This window comes from Xiphophorus couchianus, chromosome 6 (genome assembly GCF_001444195.1).
Source record: "Xiphophorus couchianus chromosome 6, X_couchianus-1.0, whole genome shotgun sequence".
Lineage (NCBI taxonomy): Eukaryota > Metazoa > Chordata > Actinopteri > Cyprinodontiformes > Poeciliidae > Xiphophorus > Xiphophorus couchianus.
In genome coordinates this window covers 4,953,953-4,965,953 of record NC_040233.1, presented here as the reverse complement: position 1 = coordinate 4,965,953, position 12,001 = coordinate 4,953,953, and the positions used below count along the sequence as shown (strand labels likewise).

Sequence of the window (12,001 nt, the reverse complement as noted above, 5' to 3'; positions counted from 1 at the left end):
ATAGTAGGATGAACACACATATACAGTACAGACCAAACGTTTGGACACACCTTTGAATTCAATGAGTTTCCTTTATTTTCATGACTATTGACATTGTAGATTCACACTGAAGGCATCAAAACTATGAATAACACATGTGGAAATATGCACTAAACAAAAAAGTGTAAAACAACTGAAAATACCCCTTATATTCTAGTTTCTTCAAAGTAGCAACCTTTTGCTGTGATCACTGCTTTGCACACACTCTGCATTTTCTTGATGAGCTTCAAGAGGTAGTGACCTGAAATGGTTTTCACTTCATAGGTCAACCTGCCCTGTCAGGTTAATAAGTGGGATTTATTGCCTTATAAATAGTCATGAAAATAAAGAAAACCCATTGAATTAGAAAGGTGTGTCCAAACTTTTGGTCTGTACTGTATATATTTGAAATATTACTGGTATTCTCCTGTACTCAGGATTGATTAGGAAGAAGAATTCTAATGAACATTAACAGGGTTGGGGTTAAAAAAATATTTTATTTCTTTGGTAGGGCTACTGCAGAAGCTTAATGTTAACTTAAAGACTTGCATATAGGTATTGTCTTGTTGGAACTAAGGTTAAAATTGTACAGTAAATTCAGAATATTCACCTAGTTTGGCTCAGTTAAGTTGTATTAGAATTTTTTTTAATTTGAAATTAAAATCTTTAATCCGTCACTCGAGTTAAAAAAAAAATCATTATGACGGTAAGTGTGAATTCATGACCATTTTATCAGAGAGTGTCTTTTTTTCCGTCTAGCGCGGGAAAACTTGGCTGGTTAAAACTTATCGTTAGTTGACTGGAGGAGCTGCGGGCTCGTTTTCTAAAGTTCTAACTTATTTACAAAATATCGTCTTAGAGCATACTCCAAACTCTAGACATCACACTAACTTCGAAAGAAGAAAAACATTGTCTTTTTGGATACATTTACATATTCCTAGCTTATTCGGCGTCTTCGCTAGCTAATTTAACCGTTGGAAGTGACTGGGCTAACTACGGTGCGACGCAAGAAGAAGGGGTAAAAATGGCGTCTGGGAAAATGCGTCTGAGAGGAAACAAGGAGGGAACTGCTGAGGTTTGGAAACGACACACTCCATAAAGGCTAACGCCAAAAAGATGTCTTTGCTCAAAATGCGTTAGTGAATGGCATTTCTAGTGCAATTGACGTTATTATTTGTTCATAAGATGGAGAATACAGCCTTAATTAGCTTGTCGAGGTTCACTTCAATAAATGAGAACACGAATTTATATACTATTTACATTCAGTAGACAGAAATATATATTCAAGCCATTATCCAGTTTCTCAGAAAGCAATATAAAAATAAAATATAAAATCAAAGCTAAAGGGAAAATACACCTAATTTTTCAGTACCTTGAGCATCTTTAATCTGCTGCACTTTAATAACTACAATTACCTAAAGCCTTTAAACCTCCACTAGATTATTTTACACCAAAAGCTGGATATTTCATACCTAGTTTTATTTCGGTAATTCTAACTGACCTTAAAGAGAAGCGTGGTCTGATTTAACGTAAAGGAAAGAAAAAAAAAGAATTTTACTTTTAGAACTTAAGTATTGAAATTTGTGAATTTTGTTGCTGATATTCTAATTTGCCGAGATGCACCTGTATTTTATCTCCACGGCTTTTTATGTTTTATTTTTCACTTTTCAAGTGGACCGGATTATTCATCCAGGACTTAAAAACCAAACAAGAGTCTCTGGTCTTTGTCAAGAGGATGATGGCCATCGCAGTCTCTTCCGTCACCTACCTGAGAGGGATTTTTCCTGAGAGCGCCTACCGATCCAGGTATCTTGATGGTGAGCAAGATACACTGCAGAAAATTCCAGAAAATTTCCCCATAATTTGCATTCTTTACAGACTCCCTGCAATGACCTCAAATTATAACGTTATTTTACAGTAATGGAACGCGTTGGAAACAAATGTTTTGATATGTTATACTTTAAAAATCGATGTCTGTTTTGCTAGATTTGTGCATTAAGGTTTTGCGTGAGAACAGCAACACTCCTGGCGCCAACAAAGTGGTGAAATGGTAAATTTCGTTTTAAATAGGAAGATCTTAAAGAAAGCTGTCGTTATTCCTCCCAATGATAAATTACATTTTTGTCCTTACGTATGGTCTCTTTAGGATGATGGGCTGTTTTGACGCATTAGAGAAACAGTATGTAAGTCCTATCCTCTATTGCCTTTAGAATTAAAACAGCCAATTTCTTCCCCGTTTTTTAAAATTATTGTTCCATGTTTTCCTATAATAGCTCCATATCATATGCATTGGGGTGAGTACCTTGTAATTACTGAAGCAATATGTAGATTTGATGTGATAGTTGGCGTTAACAATTTCCTTTTTTTTTGGGTGGGGGGCAAAATCTAGGTTTACACTGATCCAGAGGACCGTAATGTAAGTTGTATAACACACTTAATAATGTGACATGTCAATCAGAAATACTAAGTTTGTATTGTTTAACTTGCAGTGCATCATTGAGTCTTACCAGTTCAACTTCAGATACACTGAAATGGGACCAGAAATGGACATAAGCAGGTGGGGACGGATTTCCTTTTGTAGTAAGTAAATAAATATGCGCCTTTAGGAGCTGACTTCAGTAGAAGGTTGGTAAATCCTTCATGAAACCTCAGGAACAACGTGAAGGGGATGCAGGTGGCACTGGAGGACACCAAGAGAGCCTCTGTGCTGCTCATCAGGAAGCTCTTCCTGCTTCTGCAGAACCTGGACGCCCTCCCCAGCAACGTCTACCTCACCATGAAGCTCTACTACTACGATGACAGTAAGACGCCAAACCGTTTCAGTGTGATTAACTCCTCAAGCAGAATGTTGCTGAAGACATGAAGAAATAACAGCTGCCCTTTGTGTAAACCGCGGGTCTTCAACATGCGGTTCTGGAGCTGCAAGTGGTTCTTTGGACCTTCAACAATGGCTCTTAGTAACTTTGGCTACACGTGAGAAAGAATCAACCTTTTGTTGTTTTTTTTAAATCCAGCTGTAATAATAGTTAAATTTTCCGATTAAATAATCTCACTGAATTTCCACAACAGGATGACACTAAAGGTGCGTGTGATATTTGTTTTAGATCAAATTTTCTTGTCAATATGTTGGAGCCTGTAAGCTATTTTTCTACGTAATTTTCCATAAGTATCAACATCCCATAAAGGGCAAATTTTTAGACTTGAAAGTAGAAAAAAATCTGTGGTTCTTTAAAAACTTTCAAGTTTTTCTTTTTTCTAGGGATGCACCGTGTATCGTCAGTAATATGGCAGGGTTTTCTGCAACGGCAAAATAAAAGCCACCACGCCTTCGGAATAAAGTTTTTTGTATAGATATTTATGCTATGTAACTATGTAAAACATAAAATGGCTACTGTGCGCTGAGCTGCTCTCAAGAGTTAAGTAAAGACACGACAGTTTGAAGTAGAGGAAGAGTTTTGTATTTTTGCAGTTTTACGAAATAAACCCCCCAAAAAAACCAAACCTCATCCCTGCACCAAAACTTTTAATTAAAAAACAACTATTTTCTAAACTGATGTGTTTCCATTAAGCAAATTCATTTTCGAAATATCAAATTGCGAATTGTACGGTCAATGGAAACATGCAGCTTATGTTGGACTGAAAAGCAGGCCATAAAGCCACTCTTTTCAATTCCGCTACTTTGACTAGTTCTCTTCCTTCCTAAGCACAACCCAAGCACATCAGTAGATGAAGTTATTCGCTTTCTGACTTTATTTGCTCCGCTTCCAAAGTTACCCCTGCAGACTATCAACCACCAGGCTTCCAGGAGGGGGTGCACGACCGGCTATGGTTTCAAGGGGTTCCAGTGCACTTCAAAGTGGGCCAAGTGCACACAGCCTTCCACTCCCTGAGGGTCCGAGTGTCTGTGGAGCAAGGCCAGGTGAAAAAACTGCAGGAAGGAAACTATGGGAAGGAACCTGGGCGGATTTCCCCGAGGAAAGAGGCGATCAAGGTGGGTTTAGACTGGAGACTCTTCTAGTCCGTCATTCATTATTTACTTCCTGTCCTTTTTCTCAAAGGACTAAGTCAACTTTTTTTATTTGAGTTGTAATGTTTTCTTTGCTGTTTTTACATAATCCTCTTCAGAGAAAAGACGATGAAGGTCTTCCTTCTGAGGACGGTAGGGGTTTCTGTCTAAATAAAGTCATTCATTTCGACAATTTTCTTGTATTTTCAATGTTTTTTGAACGTTCTAAAGTAAAGTGTGCCAACTTTACTTTCAACAGAGTCTGCACAGTTCAAGAAACCCAGCAGGCCACTGACTAAGGTACAACATGACTGGCAGAAATACATGTAGAGGCTTCAGAAGCAAAACCTAATATTCAGAGCTTCACTTGAGTCATGATTAAACCTGCAGTGTATGACTTTATAAAAAAATCTGTTTTTATTACAAATTTGTTAAAACTGTCAGCATGTCGAGACTTATAATCTGTGAATAGATTGATCTCCTCCATGAGCTACTGTTGCCATTTCTAGGTCAAAAACAACCTAGATCAATCAGAGCTAGGAGGAGGGGCTTAGCGCTGCCAATCAACATCATGTACCTACTGCTCAATGTGTTAATGACAAAGAAGCAACTTACCCTTACAGAAAAACCACAGTAGGTGGGGGAGTGATCAGTAACTGTGATTGAGTGCTAAGCCCCGCCTCCTGGCTCTGATTGGTTGTTTCTAGGTAACAGTGGGAGAAAGAGGAGCTCGATTTTCTTTTTTTTCAGATTATTCATCTTATAGCATACTGTCAGGACATAGTGAGTTTTAACAAAACTGTAAAAAAAAATAAATAAATAAAAATTTTCATAAACGTTGCATACTGCAGCTGTAAGGTGTAAAACTTTTGTATTTTTTTCTCTGTTAGAAGAAAGCAGCTCCGAAATCTGCGGCGAAGAAGAAGAGGAGAAATTAAGCCAGGAGACCAGCACAGCGTTACCAGTTTATTAGTGTGATATTTACAAACATTTTTCAGTTTACAGTCAGCTGTGTATGAAGGAAACAAACAGTAAGGCCAATTTCATTGGTATGATTTTTTTTTTAAAGGTGGTTTATTACATAGATGTTTGAAATGTGTTCAGTTTCTTTTGATTAGAGTTGGCAAAAAATAAAATAAAAAATCGGACCGATTGTAAAGCACTTCTGTTGTATTGTAAGAGTCTGTAAAATGTGGTAGTATTTATTCAGCTAGAGTTGCAAACGTGTAAATCTTGAAGGTGGATATAAAACGACATGATTCTCATCGTTCAAGGCTCGTTTGTCTGTATTCATATTTGATTTTTTCCTCCCTCCGAGTGATGGCAGATGACCGGTTCGGTCCGATCCTCTCCACCTCCTCCAGTCTCTGGCTCAGGTTGCTTCCTCCGGTCAGCACTCTAAAACAGGCTGTCCACGTCTCCCATCTCCACAAACACGGTCTTCAGCTGGGAGTAGAACTCCACGGTCACCTGGCCGTTCTCCCGCCCGATACCTGGTGGATGTAAGGGTATGAAATGCTGAGAATGGGGACGAAGACAAGACTTTACAGGATTAGGGCCACTGAAAAAAATAAAAAGGAACAATCATGACTTTAATTTCAGAATTCTGACAACAAAAGGTCAGAATAGTAATTAGTCAGAGGAGGATTAGTGGCTCTAATTGTCCTCCGTAGGACTTAAAGGTGCTGATATTGCTTGAAATTTCATATTTGTCACGTTGCAAACAAATTTCTGCATTTTTATGTGGTAGACTAACAAACTACATCATGAAGATGTATGTATTAAAAGATGGTTGTACAAAGTAATCACTGGATACAAATAAAAACCACATTTCACAACTTTTTATTTGGAAAAGCTGTTTTGCACTGCAACAATAAAAAAGCTTGGCAAGATTGTTAGTCTAGTTTCAAGAGCAAATATCTTAGTAGACTTGAAAAGTTTGTTTTAAGACAATAATTCCTCAATATTGATATCAAATTATTAGTTATAAGTTAAATAAAATGTCAGTGGCACAAGACATTTTAGTGTAAAACATGAAAAAATAGTGTTTTTTTTTAATTGACATAAGACAAGCTCCTTTGTGTTGTTGAAAAGTTACTTGTAAGTTACCACACTTGAAAGAAGACACAACTGAGACATTTGCACTAGGAACTAAACCAAAATTACTTGGCAAGATTTTCTGTTTTTGCAGTGTGTAATTGCCCCTTTTGCACATTTTGATTTTCACACCAAAACCGGTGATAGTTGCTATAAGGAAGGCGTAAAAAAAATGACACAATGTTGTAATTTGTACATGACGTTGGGCCCGTGGTCCATTGGAAAACACTCGTTCTGACTGCACCTGACATTTTGAAGCCTCCGAATGGAACCTCCACAGGAGTGATGTTGTAGTTGTTGATGAAACAGGAACCGGCCTTGAGCTGTTCCACCACACGATGGGCTCGGGTCACATCCCTGGGTCACGCAACATAGTATGATAAAAAAAATTAAAATGTTTACGCGTCCAAAACAACATGAACAGAAACCGAAACGGTGACTATGCAACGTCGGTTTTCCTGATACCTCTGTTTTGTTTTTGTGTATATATATTTTTTTCTTTAATCGCACACCGACCTTGTAAAGACGCCTGCAGCCAGACCCATTGTTGTGTTGTTGGCTCTGTGCAGAACCTCCTGTTCTGTTTCAAAGGACAGCACAGACATGACAGGACCGAAGATTTCATCTCTCACACACGTCATGTCGTCTGTGCAGTCGCCTGTGTAAAGGTAAAGGACGGTCAACAACTTTACTTAGACAATTTCTAGAAATCATGGTAATCTAATTACGTTTTATGATAATACAATCAAAGCCTAAACACAATTTTAAAGGACTTCATGTTTTGTTAAAACTGGGGTATGTAACTTTTATAAAAAGTATATATATATTTTTTTACATATTTGTTAAAATTGTCACTTGTCATGTAATATGAGACAGATAATTGTGAAAAAAATTACGTTTCTGTGCTAGCTAAAGAAATAAACAGCTCGGTCAGAAACAAAAAATCAGAGCCAGGAGGCGTATCTTAGTGCTGTCAATCACCCTTACTGCTCCACTACAGCTTCTCCCCTCCAGCAGAGCCTGCCGACTGCTCAGGCTAGTTAGCATGACTACCAGTGATGGCGGATAAACGGTTTTCCTGGAACAGTAAATTGCTTCTCCGCCATTAGCACATTATTCAGCATGTACCCGAGCTTGATTGACAGCATTAAGACCGTCCTCCTGTCTCTGATTGGTTGTTTTTGACCAGGAGCAGTGCATTTCTTCAAACGGAAAGGGGATGGAGGAGTTTGATTTTTTTTCCCGCAGATTATCTGTCCCATGTAATACTATCACATGGGATAGTGACAGTTTTAACAAATTTTAAAAAATAATATATACTTTTTTAATTTATAAAAGTTACATACACCAGCTTTAACAAAAAATAAAAGGATTAATATTCTTGAATTGACTCCGAAAGAGAGTTGAGTTTTTTTGTGCTTTTTGTCACCCCCTGCTGGAAATAGTACAGCTTGGTTGGCTTTTCTTGCTGTTCTGAATTCATTAAGAAAAATATCCGAGTGTGAAGACTTACTTAGGACACATGGAGTCATGTAGTATCCACTTTTAAGTTTGGGGTCAGATGGGACAAAACGTTCTCCTCCACACAACACCGTGGCTCCCTGACAGCACAGCATCACAACACACATCAGAGTCTGAACACACAGACGTTTGAGGAACGTTTTAAAGGGACTTGCCTCTTTTTTCGCCTGTTCGACAAAGGATAGCACTTTGTCCAGATGTGGCCGGCTAACCAGCGCTCCCATTCTGGTGCTTTCCAGCAGCGGGTCTCCTATTGCTATCGCCTGGGTTCTTTTCACCACCTCCTCGACGAACTTGGCCAGGACGTCCTTCTGCACGTACACCCTCGTGCCGTTACTGCACACCTGTGAGTTACACGCTCAATCAACCACGCAAACAGAAGCCAGCCGCATTTACCGAGCAACTCGGCTTCTCAGCTGCAAACAGGTGAAAGTGCGGGATTCTCTCTCTACCTGTCCTTGAGACAGGAAGTTGGCCATGAGCGCTCCTTTCACAGCGTTCTCCAGATCGCTGTCCTTAAATATGATAAGGGGAGATTTGCCTCCGAGCTCCAAAGTCACCGGTTTGACCCCCTTTGATGCCATTTCCATGATCTGAAAGTTAGCGCCACATTCAAGAATACCTGTTATTCATTCTGTTTATAGAAATTTCACAATTAAAGGGGCAGTATAATGTGTTTTTCAGCCATACATAGTGCCACTTTAAAGCACAATCAATAACTCTATCACCTTAAGTTGCTATGAAAGAGCTGTATCTATTGAATAGGACTTCAAAAAAAGTAATTTTGTAATTTAAAGGGCCAGAATTGTGTAAAATTGAGTTTTTTGAGCTTTACAAAAATTTTTAACGAGCTAGCCAGAAGCGCAGGTATTTGCTAATTGCTGTAGGCTAGTCTGAAGGATAACGGCGCAGATCCTTCAAGTCGGGGCTAGGTCCCAGGCGTTTTGCACAACTGAATGGTTGCCACGGGAGATTAAAGCAATGTTTTTGGTATGTTTTTGATGAGGGAATAACATTATTACATGATGTAAAGGTAAAAAAAAAGTTGATTTTACATAATATTAACCCTTAATTAAATGTTGACAATAGAAGCACTGACCTTCTGTCCTGTGGGCACACTTCCTGTGAAGGACACCTTATCGACATCGGGGTGGTAACACAGCAAGCTGCCAGTTTCCTGTCCACCCTGTACCACGTTGAACAGCCCCTCTGGAACGCCAGCCTTAGCGTAGATCTCTGCCAGTAGCACTGCTGTTACTGGTGTGACTGGGGACGGCTTGAACACCATGGAGTTCCCTGTGTTGGAGGACAGGAAGCAGAACAACTGACTTCTCCAGTCAAAGCAATGTTTGGTCGGTTCATCCAGCCAGGTCAAAATGAATTGGTTCATGTTCATAGTTCATTACAAACTGATCTCCAATTTGAAATGTTTATTTGTCGTAATTTTTCTGCGTGAAAAGTTAAAAAGAAAAAAAATACAGCTCATGACATCATTCACATATTAGCATATGGATTATGTGGTCGACATGTTTATTTTCTCCTGTCTTTGTTCACATAAAGTATATTTTATAATGGCTGCATTAATAAAATAACGACTCTTATTCACACGTTTAAATTCTGACTGGAAAACGGTCCATTAAGACAACCTTTGTAACGCTTTTAACCAGCAAGTCAGAGCAGATGGTTTTAATGTGATTTTTTTTTTCTTCTTTATCCTTTCAGATCATACTTATAATATTTTGGTCATGAGAGGGCCGACACACCGCAAATATCCTCTTTCAATAGCTGCAGCAAATCAATCCTCCATTGTAACCTGGTAGCTTTAAAACAGCTCCAACTGCGTTCAGGTGTAGCTTAGCTAAACGTTTTCTTCAGCTAGCCTGGCATATGTTGCGATTAATTTGGAGCAAAATGTTTTTTCTAGCTTCCAGAGGAAATCCCCGTACCACAAGCCAGGGCTGGAGCAGACTTCCAGGCAGCGATCTGGAAGGGATAATTCCAGGCGCCGATGCCCACACACACTCCCAGAGGCTCCCTGCGGGTGTAGGCGAAGGATCCCCCCGGCAACTGAACATGCTGTCCTTGGCAGAAAGGAACAAAAAAAAAAAAAAAAAAGCAGAAAATTACGGTGGTATGTATGAGATTCGTAATTGATAAACACTTAATTTATTAAAAACAGGTTCAAGTAATATATCAGTAGTCAAATTTATGATAAATATCTATCCCCGAAATTCAACTCATGAAAAGTGTTTCTCACTAATACCAGAACCTCCAATGAATTATGAAAAAAATTGTAAAATAAAATGTGGGTACTTAAAAAAATATTTTTGCCTGTGGCACCAGATATTATTATTTTTAAATAGGCTTTTTATTGCCATATGGAACATCTTGATTTTTTTTGCTAATGGATTTTGTGATGGGAAAATTTTGCGATTTTCCCATTATAAAATCGTGACATCATTCTTTTTTTTTTTTTTAACCTAACCTAGTCTTCTCGATTCCTTTGTCCTTGTAGCCTCTGCAAACCAGCTTTGCTGATCTTTGAATTTTTCTTAGCAGTTCTATACACCTAATGCGTCACTGTGCTAAGAACCCATTTTTAGAAAGTGTGTAAAAAAGAAATAAATTTGACCAAAAAAGCAAAACAGTCCCTCATGCGCAGTTTGTACCAACCTGCCAGAGTGCTGGCCAGTCCGGCGTAGTATTCTATACACAGTCTAGCGGAGTCCACGTCCAGACGGGCCTCTGTGATGGACTTCCCATTGTTGACCACCTCCATTTCAGCGATCTCCTCTCTCCTGCTCTGTGAAGGACACCTGGGTGAAAACGCTTCAAGCTGTCTTGGTGTAGAAACGACGGTACCAACAAAATTTTAAACACACCTCTATTAAATGGGCAGCTTCTATCATGATCCTCGCCCGCTCCATCCCGGACATTTTGCTCCAGGGACCAAAGGCCGACTTAGCAGCCTTCACGGCCTGATCTACTTCCTCTCTGCCACATGGCTCCAAATGGCACAAAACACGGCCTGGAGTGGAAAAAACAAACAGGCCGTTCAAAACATCAAATGAATCGTAAGTCGTTTATATACACCGCCTTGTAAAAGTATCAACGCTCCTTTTAGAGTAGAAATAGAAAATGAGTTCACTAACGATGCTTCAGTCCGATATTAACATCTGTATCGGATTTTTCAATATCTAGATCGGGTATTGGTGACAATGTGCCTGAGCCATAAGGTCAAGTCTATTCGGTCTAATTCTACGTTTTGTGCAACGTTAAGCTTTATTATTTATTTTACATTATATTTGAAATTCCTAATTGTACTTTCCGAACCATTTGAAAGAATTTGCAGTTTTTATATATATATGTTTGACCAAGGTAGCCAACCAATTGTTTTTGTCCGTTTCAGTTTCTTTATTATTGATTTTACATTGATTGTTACATTTACATTGTTATAGTCCTAATTGCAATGACTCCACAAATTAAAGTTAAACTACTGGTGTATTTATTTGTGCTGTAGCTAAGTAAAATTTTAGTTTGCTAAAAAAAATAATCCAGCATTTTTGATTTTCAAGTTGCAAAATGATGTTGCTAAAGGTTGGATCATCTGACCAATAGTCTTCACACAACAATGACCAAAGTTCAGCAGTTACGAAACGGGGTCAGTTGCGTGACTTACCCGTGGCTGGTTCGTAAACGTTTTCCTTCTCGCGGCTTTCTTGGCTTGACCTTCTCCGTCCAGCCCAGAAGTTCAGCGGGACGGTGATGTCCACCGAACCCGAAGACAGGCACCTTACGGCGGCAGATAGAGTCGGAGCGGTTTTATTTCGAAACCGGAACCCGAGAAGTCTCCGAAGCATCCTTACACCGTCCCTCTTAATTCTACTTTCAGCAGCGACTGTTAAAAAAAACAACAAAAAACAACATGCGGGTTAAAACGCAAAAACGTCCTTTTACAGCAACATGTGAAAAGTGAATAGCAAACGCGAACAGTTCCTCCACGGCTCCTTAGTGCACTTACAAACAGAAAACGTCACATTAAATGTTGAGGTGGAGATTATAGCTTCTACTAAAAGTGTTAAGTTGTCGCTTCGCCAGTTGTGCAGAGGTTTACTGGAGGTGGAGCAAACTGACGCTGCTGAACAGCGACCCATAGATAAGATGCTGCGAGTGCGTCAGGCTCGTATGTCGCCATATTGTGAGTGGCAATTACATATTCTTTCCAGTGAAAAAAGGACAATTACACAATTTAAATAGCATAAAACAATTTTGTATGCCTAATGCCCCCCCCCCTACAATTACATATGAATCTTGGTGTTTTTCAAAGTAACAAATAGAATGAATAAAAATAAATAGCAT

The 12,001-nt window shown here is 39.0% G+C and overlaps 2 protein-coding genes across 3 annotated transcripts; one reads left to right on the top strand and one right to left on the bottom strand.

Moving 5' to 3' along the window:
* Positions 1 to 694: 694 nt before the first annotated feature.
* zte38 (zebrafish testis-expressed 38) lies at positions 695 to 5,294 on the top strand. 2 transcript variants are annotated; one of them, XM_028019606.1, is made up of 12 exons: positions 695 to 1,093; positions 1,691 to 1,835; positions 2,005 to 2,068; positions 2,165 to 2,201; positions 2,292 to 2,312; positions 2,408 to 2,434; positions 2,508 to 2,575; positions 2,671 to 2,819; positions 3,816 to 4,009; positions 4,144 to 4,177; positions 4,284 to 4,324; positions 4,915 to 5,294. In XM_028019606.1, exons 1-12 carry the CDS (start codon positions 1,043 to 1,045, stop codon positions 4,960 to 4,962), a joined length of 879 nt encoding a protein of 292 aa, XP_027875407.1. In that variant the 5' UTR covers positions 695 to 1,042; the 3' UTR covers positions 4,963 to 5,294. The 2 variants fall into 2 exon arrangements, with proteins under 2 accessions (XP_027875407.1, XP_027875406.1); XM_028019605.1 differs by having other exon boundaries at positions 710 to 1,093; positions 3,789 to 4,009.
* aldh9a1b (aldehyde dehydrogenase 9 family, member A1b) lies at positions 4,978 to 11,795 on the bottom strand. The gene is made up of 12 exons (XM_028019576.1): positions 11,664 to 11,795; positions 11,322 to 11,540; positions 10,525 to 10,670; positions 10,316 to 10,445; positions 9,589 to 9,723; positions 8,742 to 8,938; positions 8,095 to 8,235; positions 7,798 to 7,986; positions 7,635 to 7,722; positions 6,638 to 6,779; positions 6,366 to 6,478; positions 4,978 to 5,517 (listed from the first exon to the last, which is right to left on the bottom strand). The coding sequence occupies exons 2-12, from the start codon at positions 11,500 to 11,502 to the stop codon at positions 5,423 to 5,425; spliced, it is 1,557 nt and encodes a 518-aa protein (XP_027875377.1). The 5' UTR covers positions 11,503 to 11,540; positions 11,664 to 11,795; the 3' UTR covers positions 4,978 to 5,422.
* Between the last annotated feature and the right edge of the window lie 206 nt (positions 11,796 to 12,001).

Coding starts and splice junctions, on each gene's coding strand:
- zte38 (XM_028019605.1), top strand. CDS start 1,043: ATGGCGTCTGGGAAAATGCGTCTGAGAGGAAACAAGGAGGGAACTGCT. Junction 4,010..4,143: donor CGAGGAAAGAGGCGATCAAG/GTGGGTTTAGAC, acceptor AATCCTCTTCAG/AGAAAAGACGATGAAGGTCT. Junction 4,178..4,283: donor AGGTCTTCCTTCTGAGGACG/GTAGGGGTTTCT, acceptor TACTTTCAACAG/AGTCTGCACAGTTCAAGAAA.
- aldh9a1b (XM_028019576.1), bottom strand. CDS start 11,502: ATGCTTCGGAGACTTCTCGGGTTCCGGTTTCGAAATAAAACCGCTCCG. Junction 10,446..10,524: donor AAGCTGCCCATTTAATAGAG/GTGTGTTTAAAA, acceptor TGTCCTTCACAG/AGCAGGAGAGAGGAGATCGC. Junction 8,236..8,741: donor GTGTGCCCACAGGACAGAAG/GTCAGTGCTTCT, acceptor GCTAACTTTCAG/ATCATGGAAATGGCATCAAA.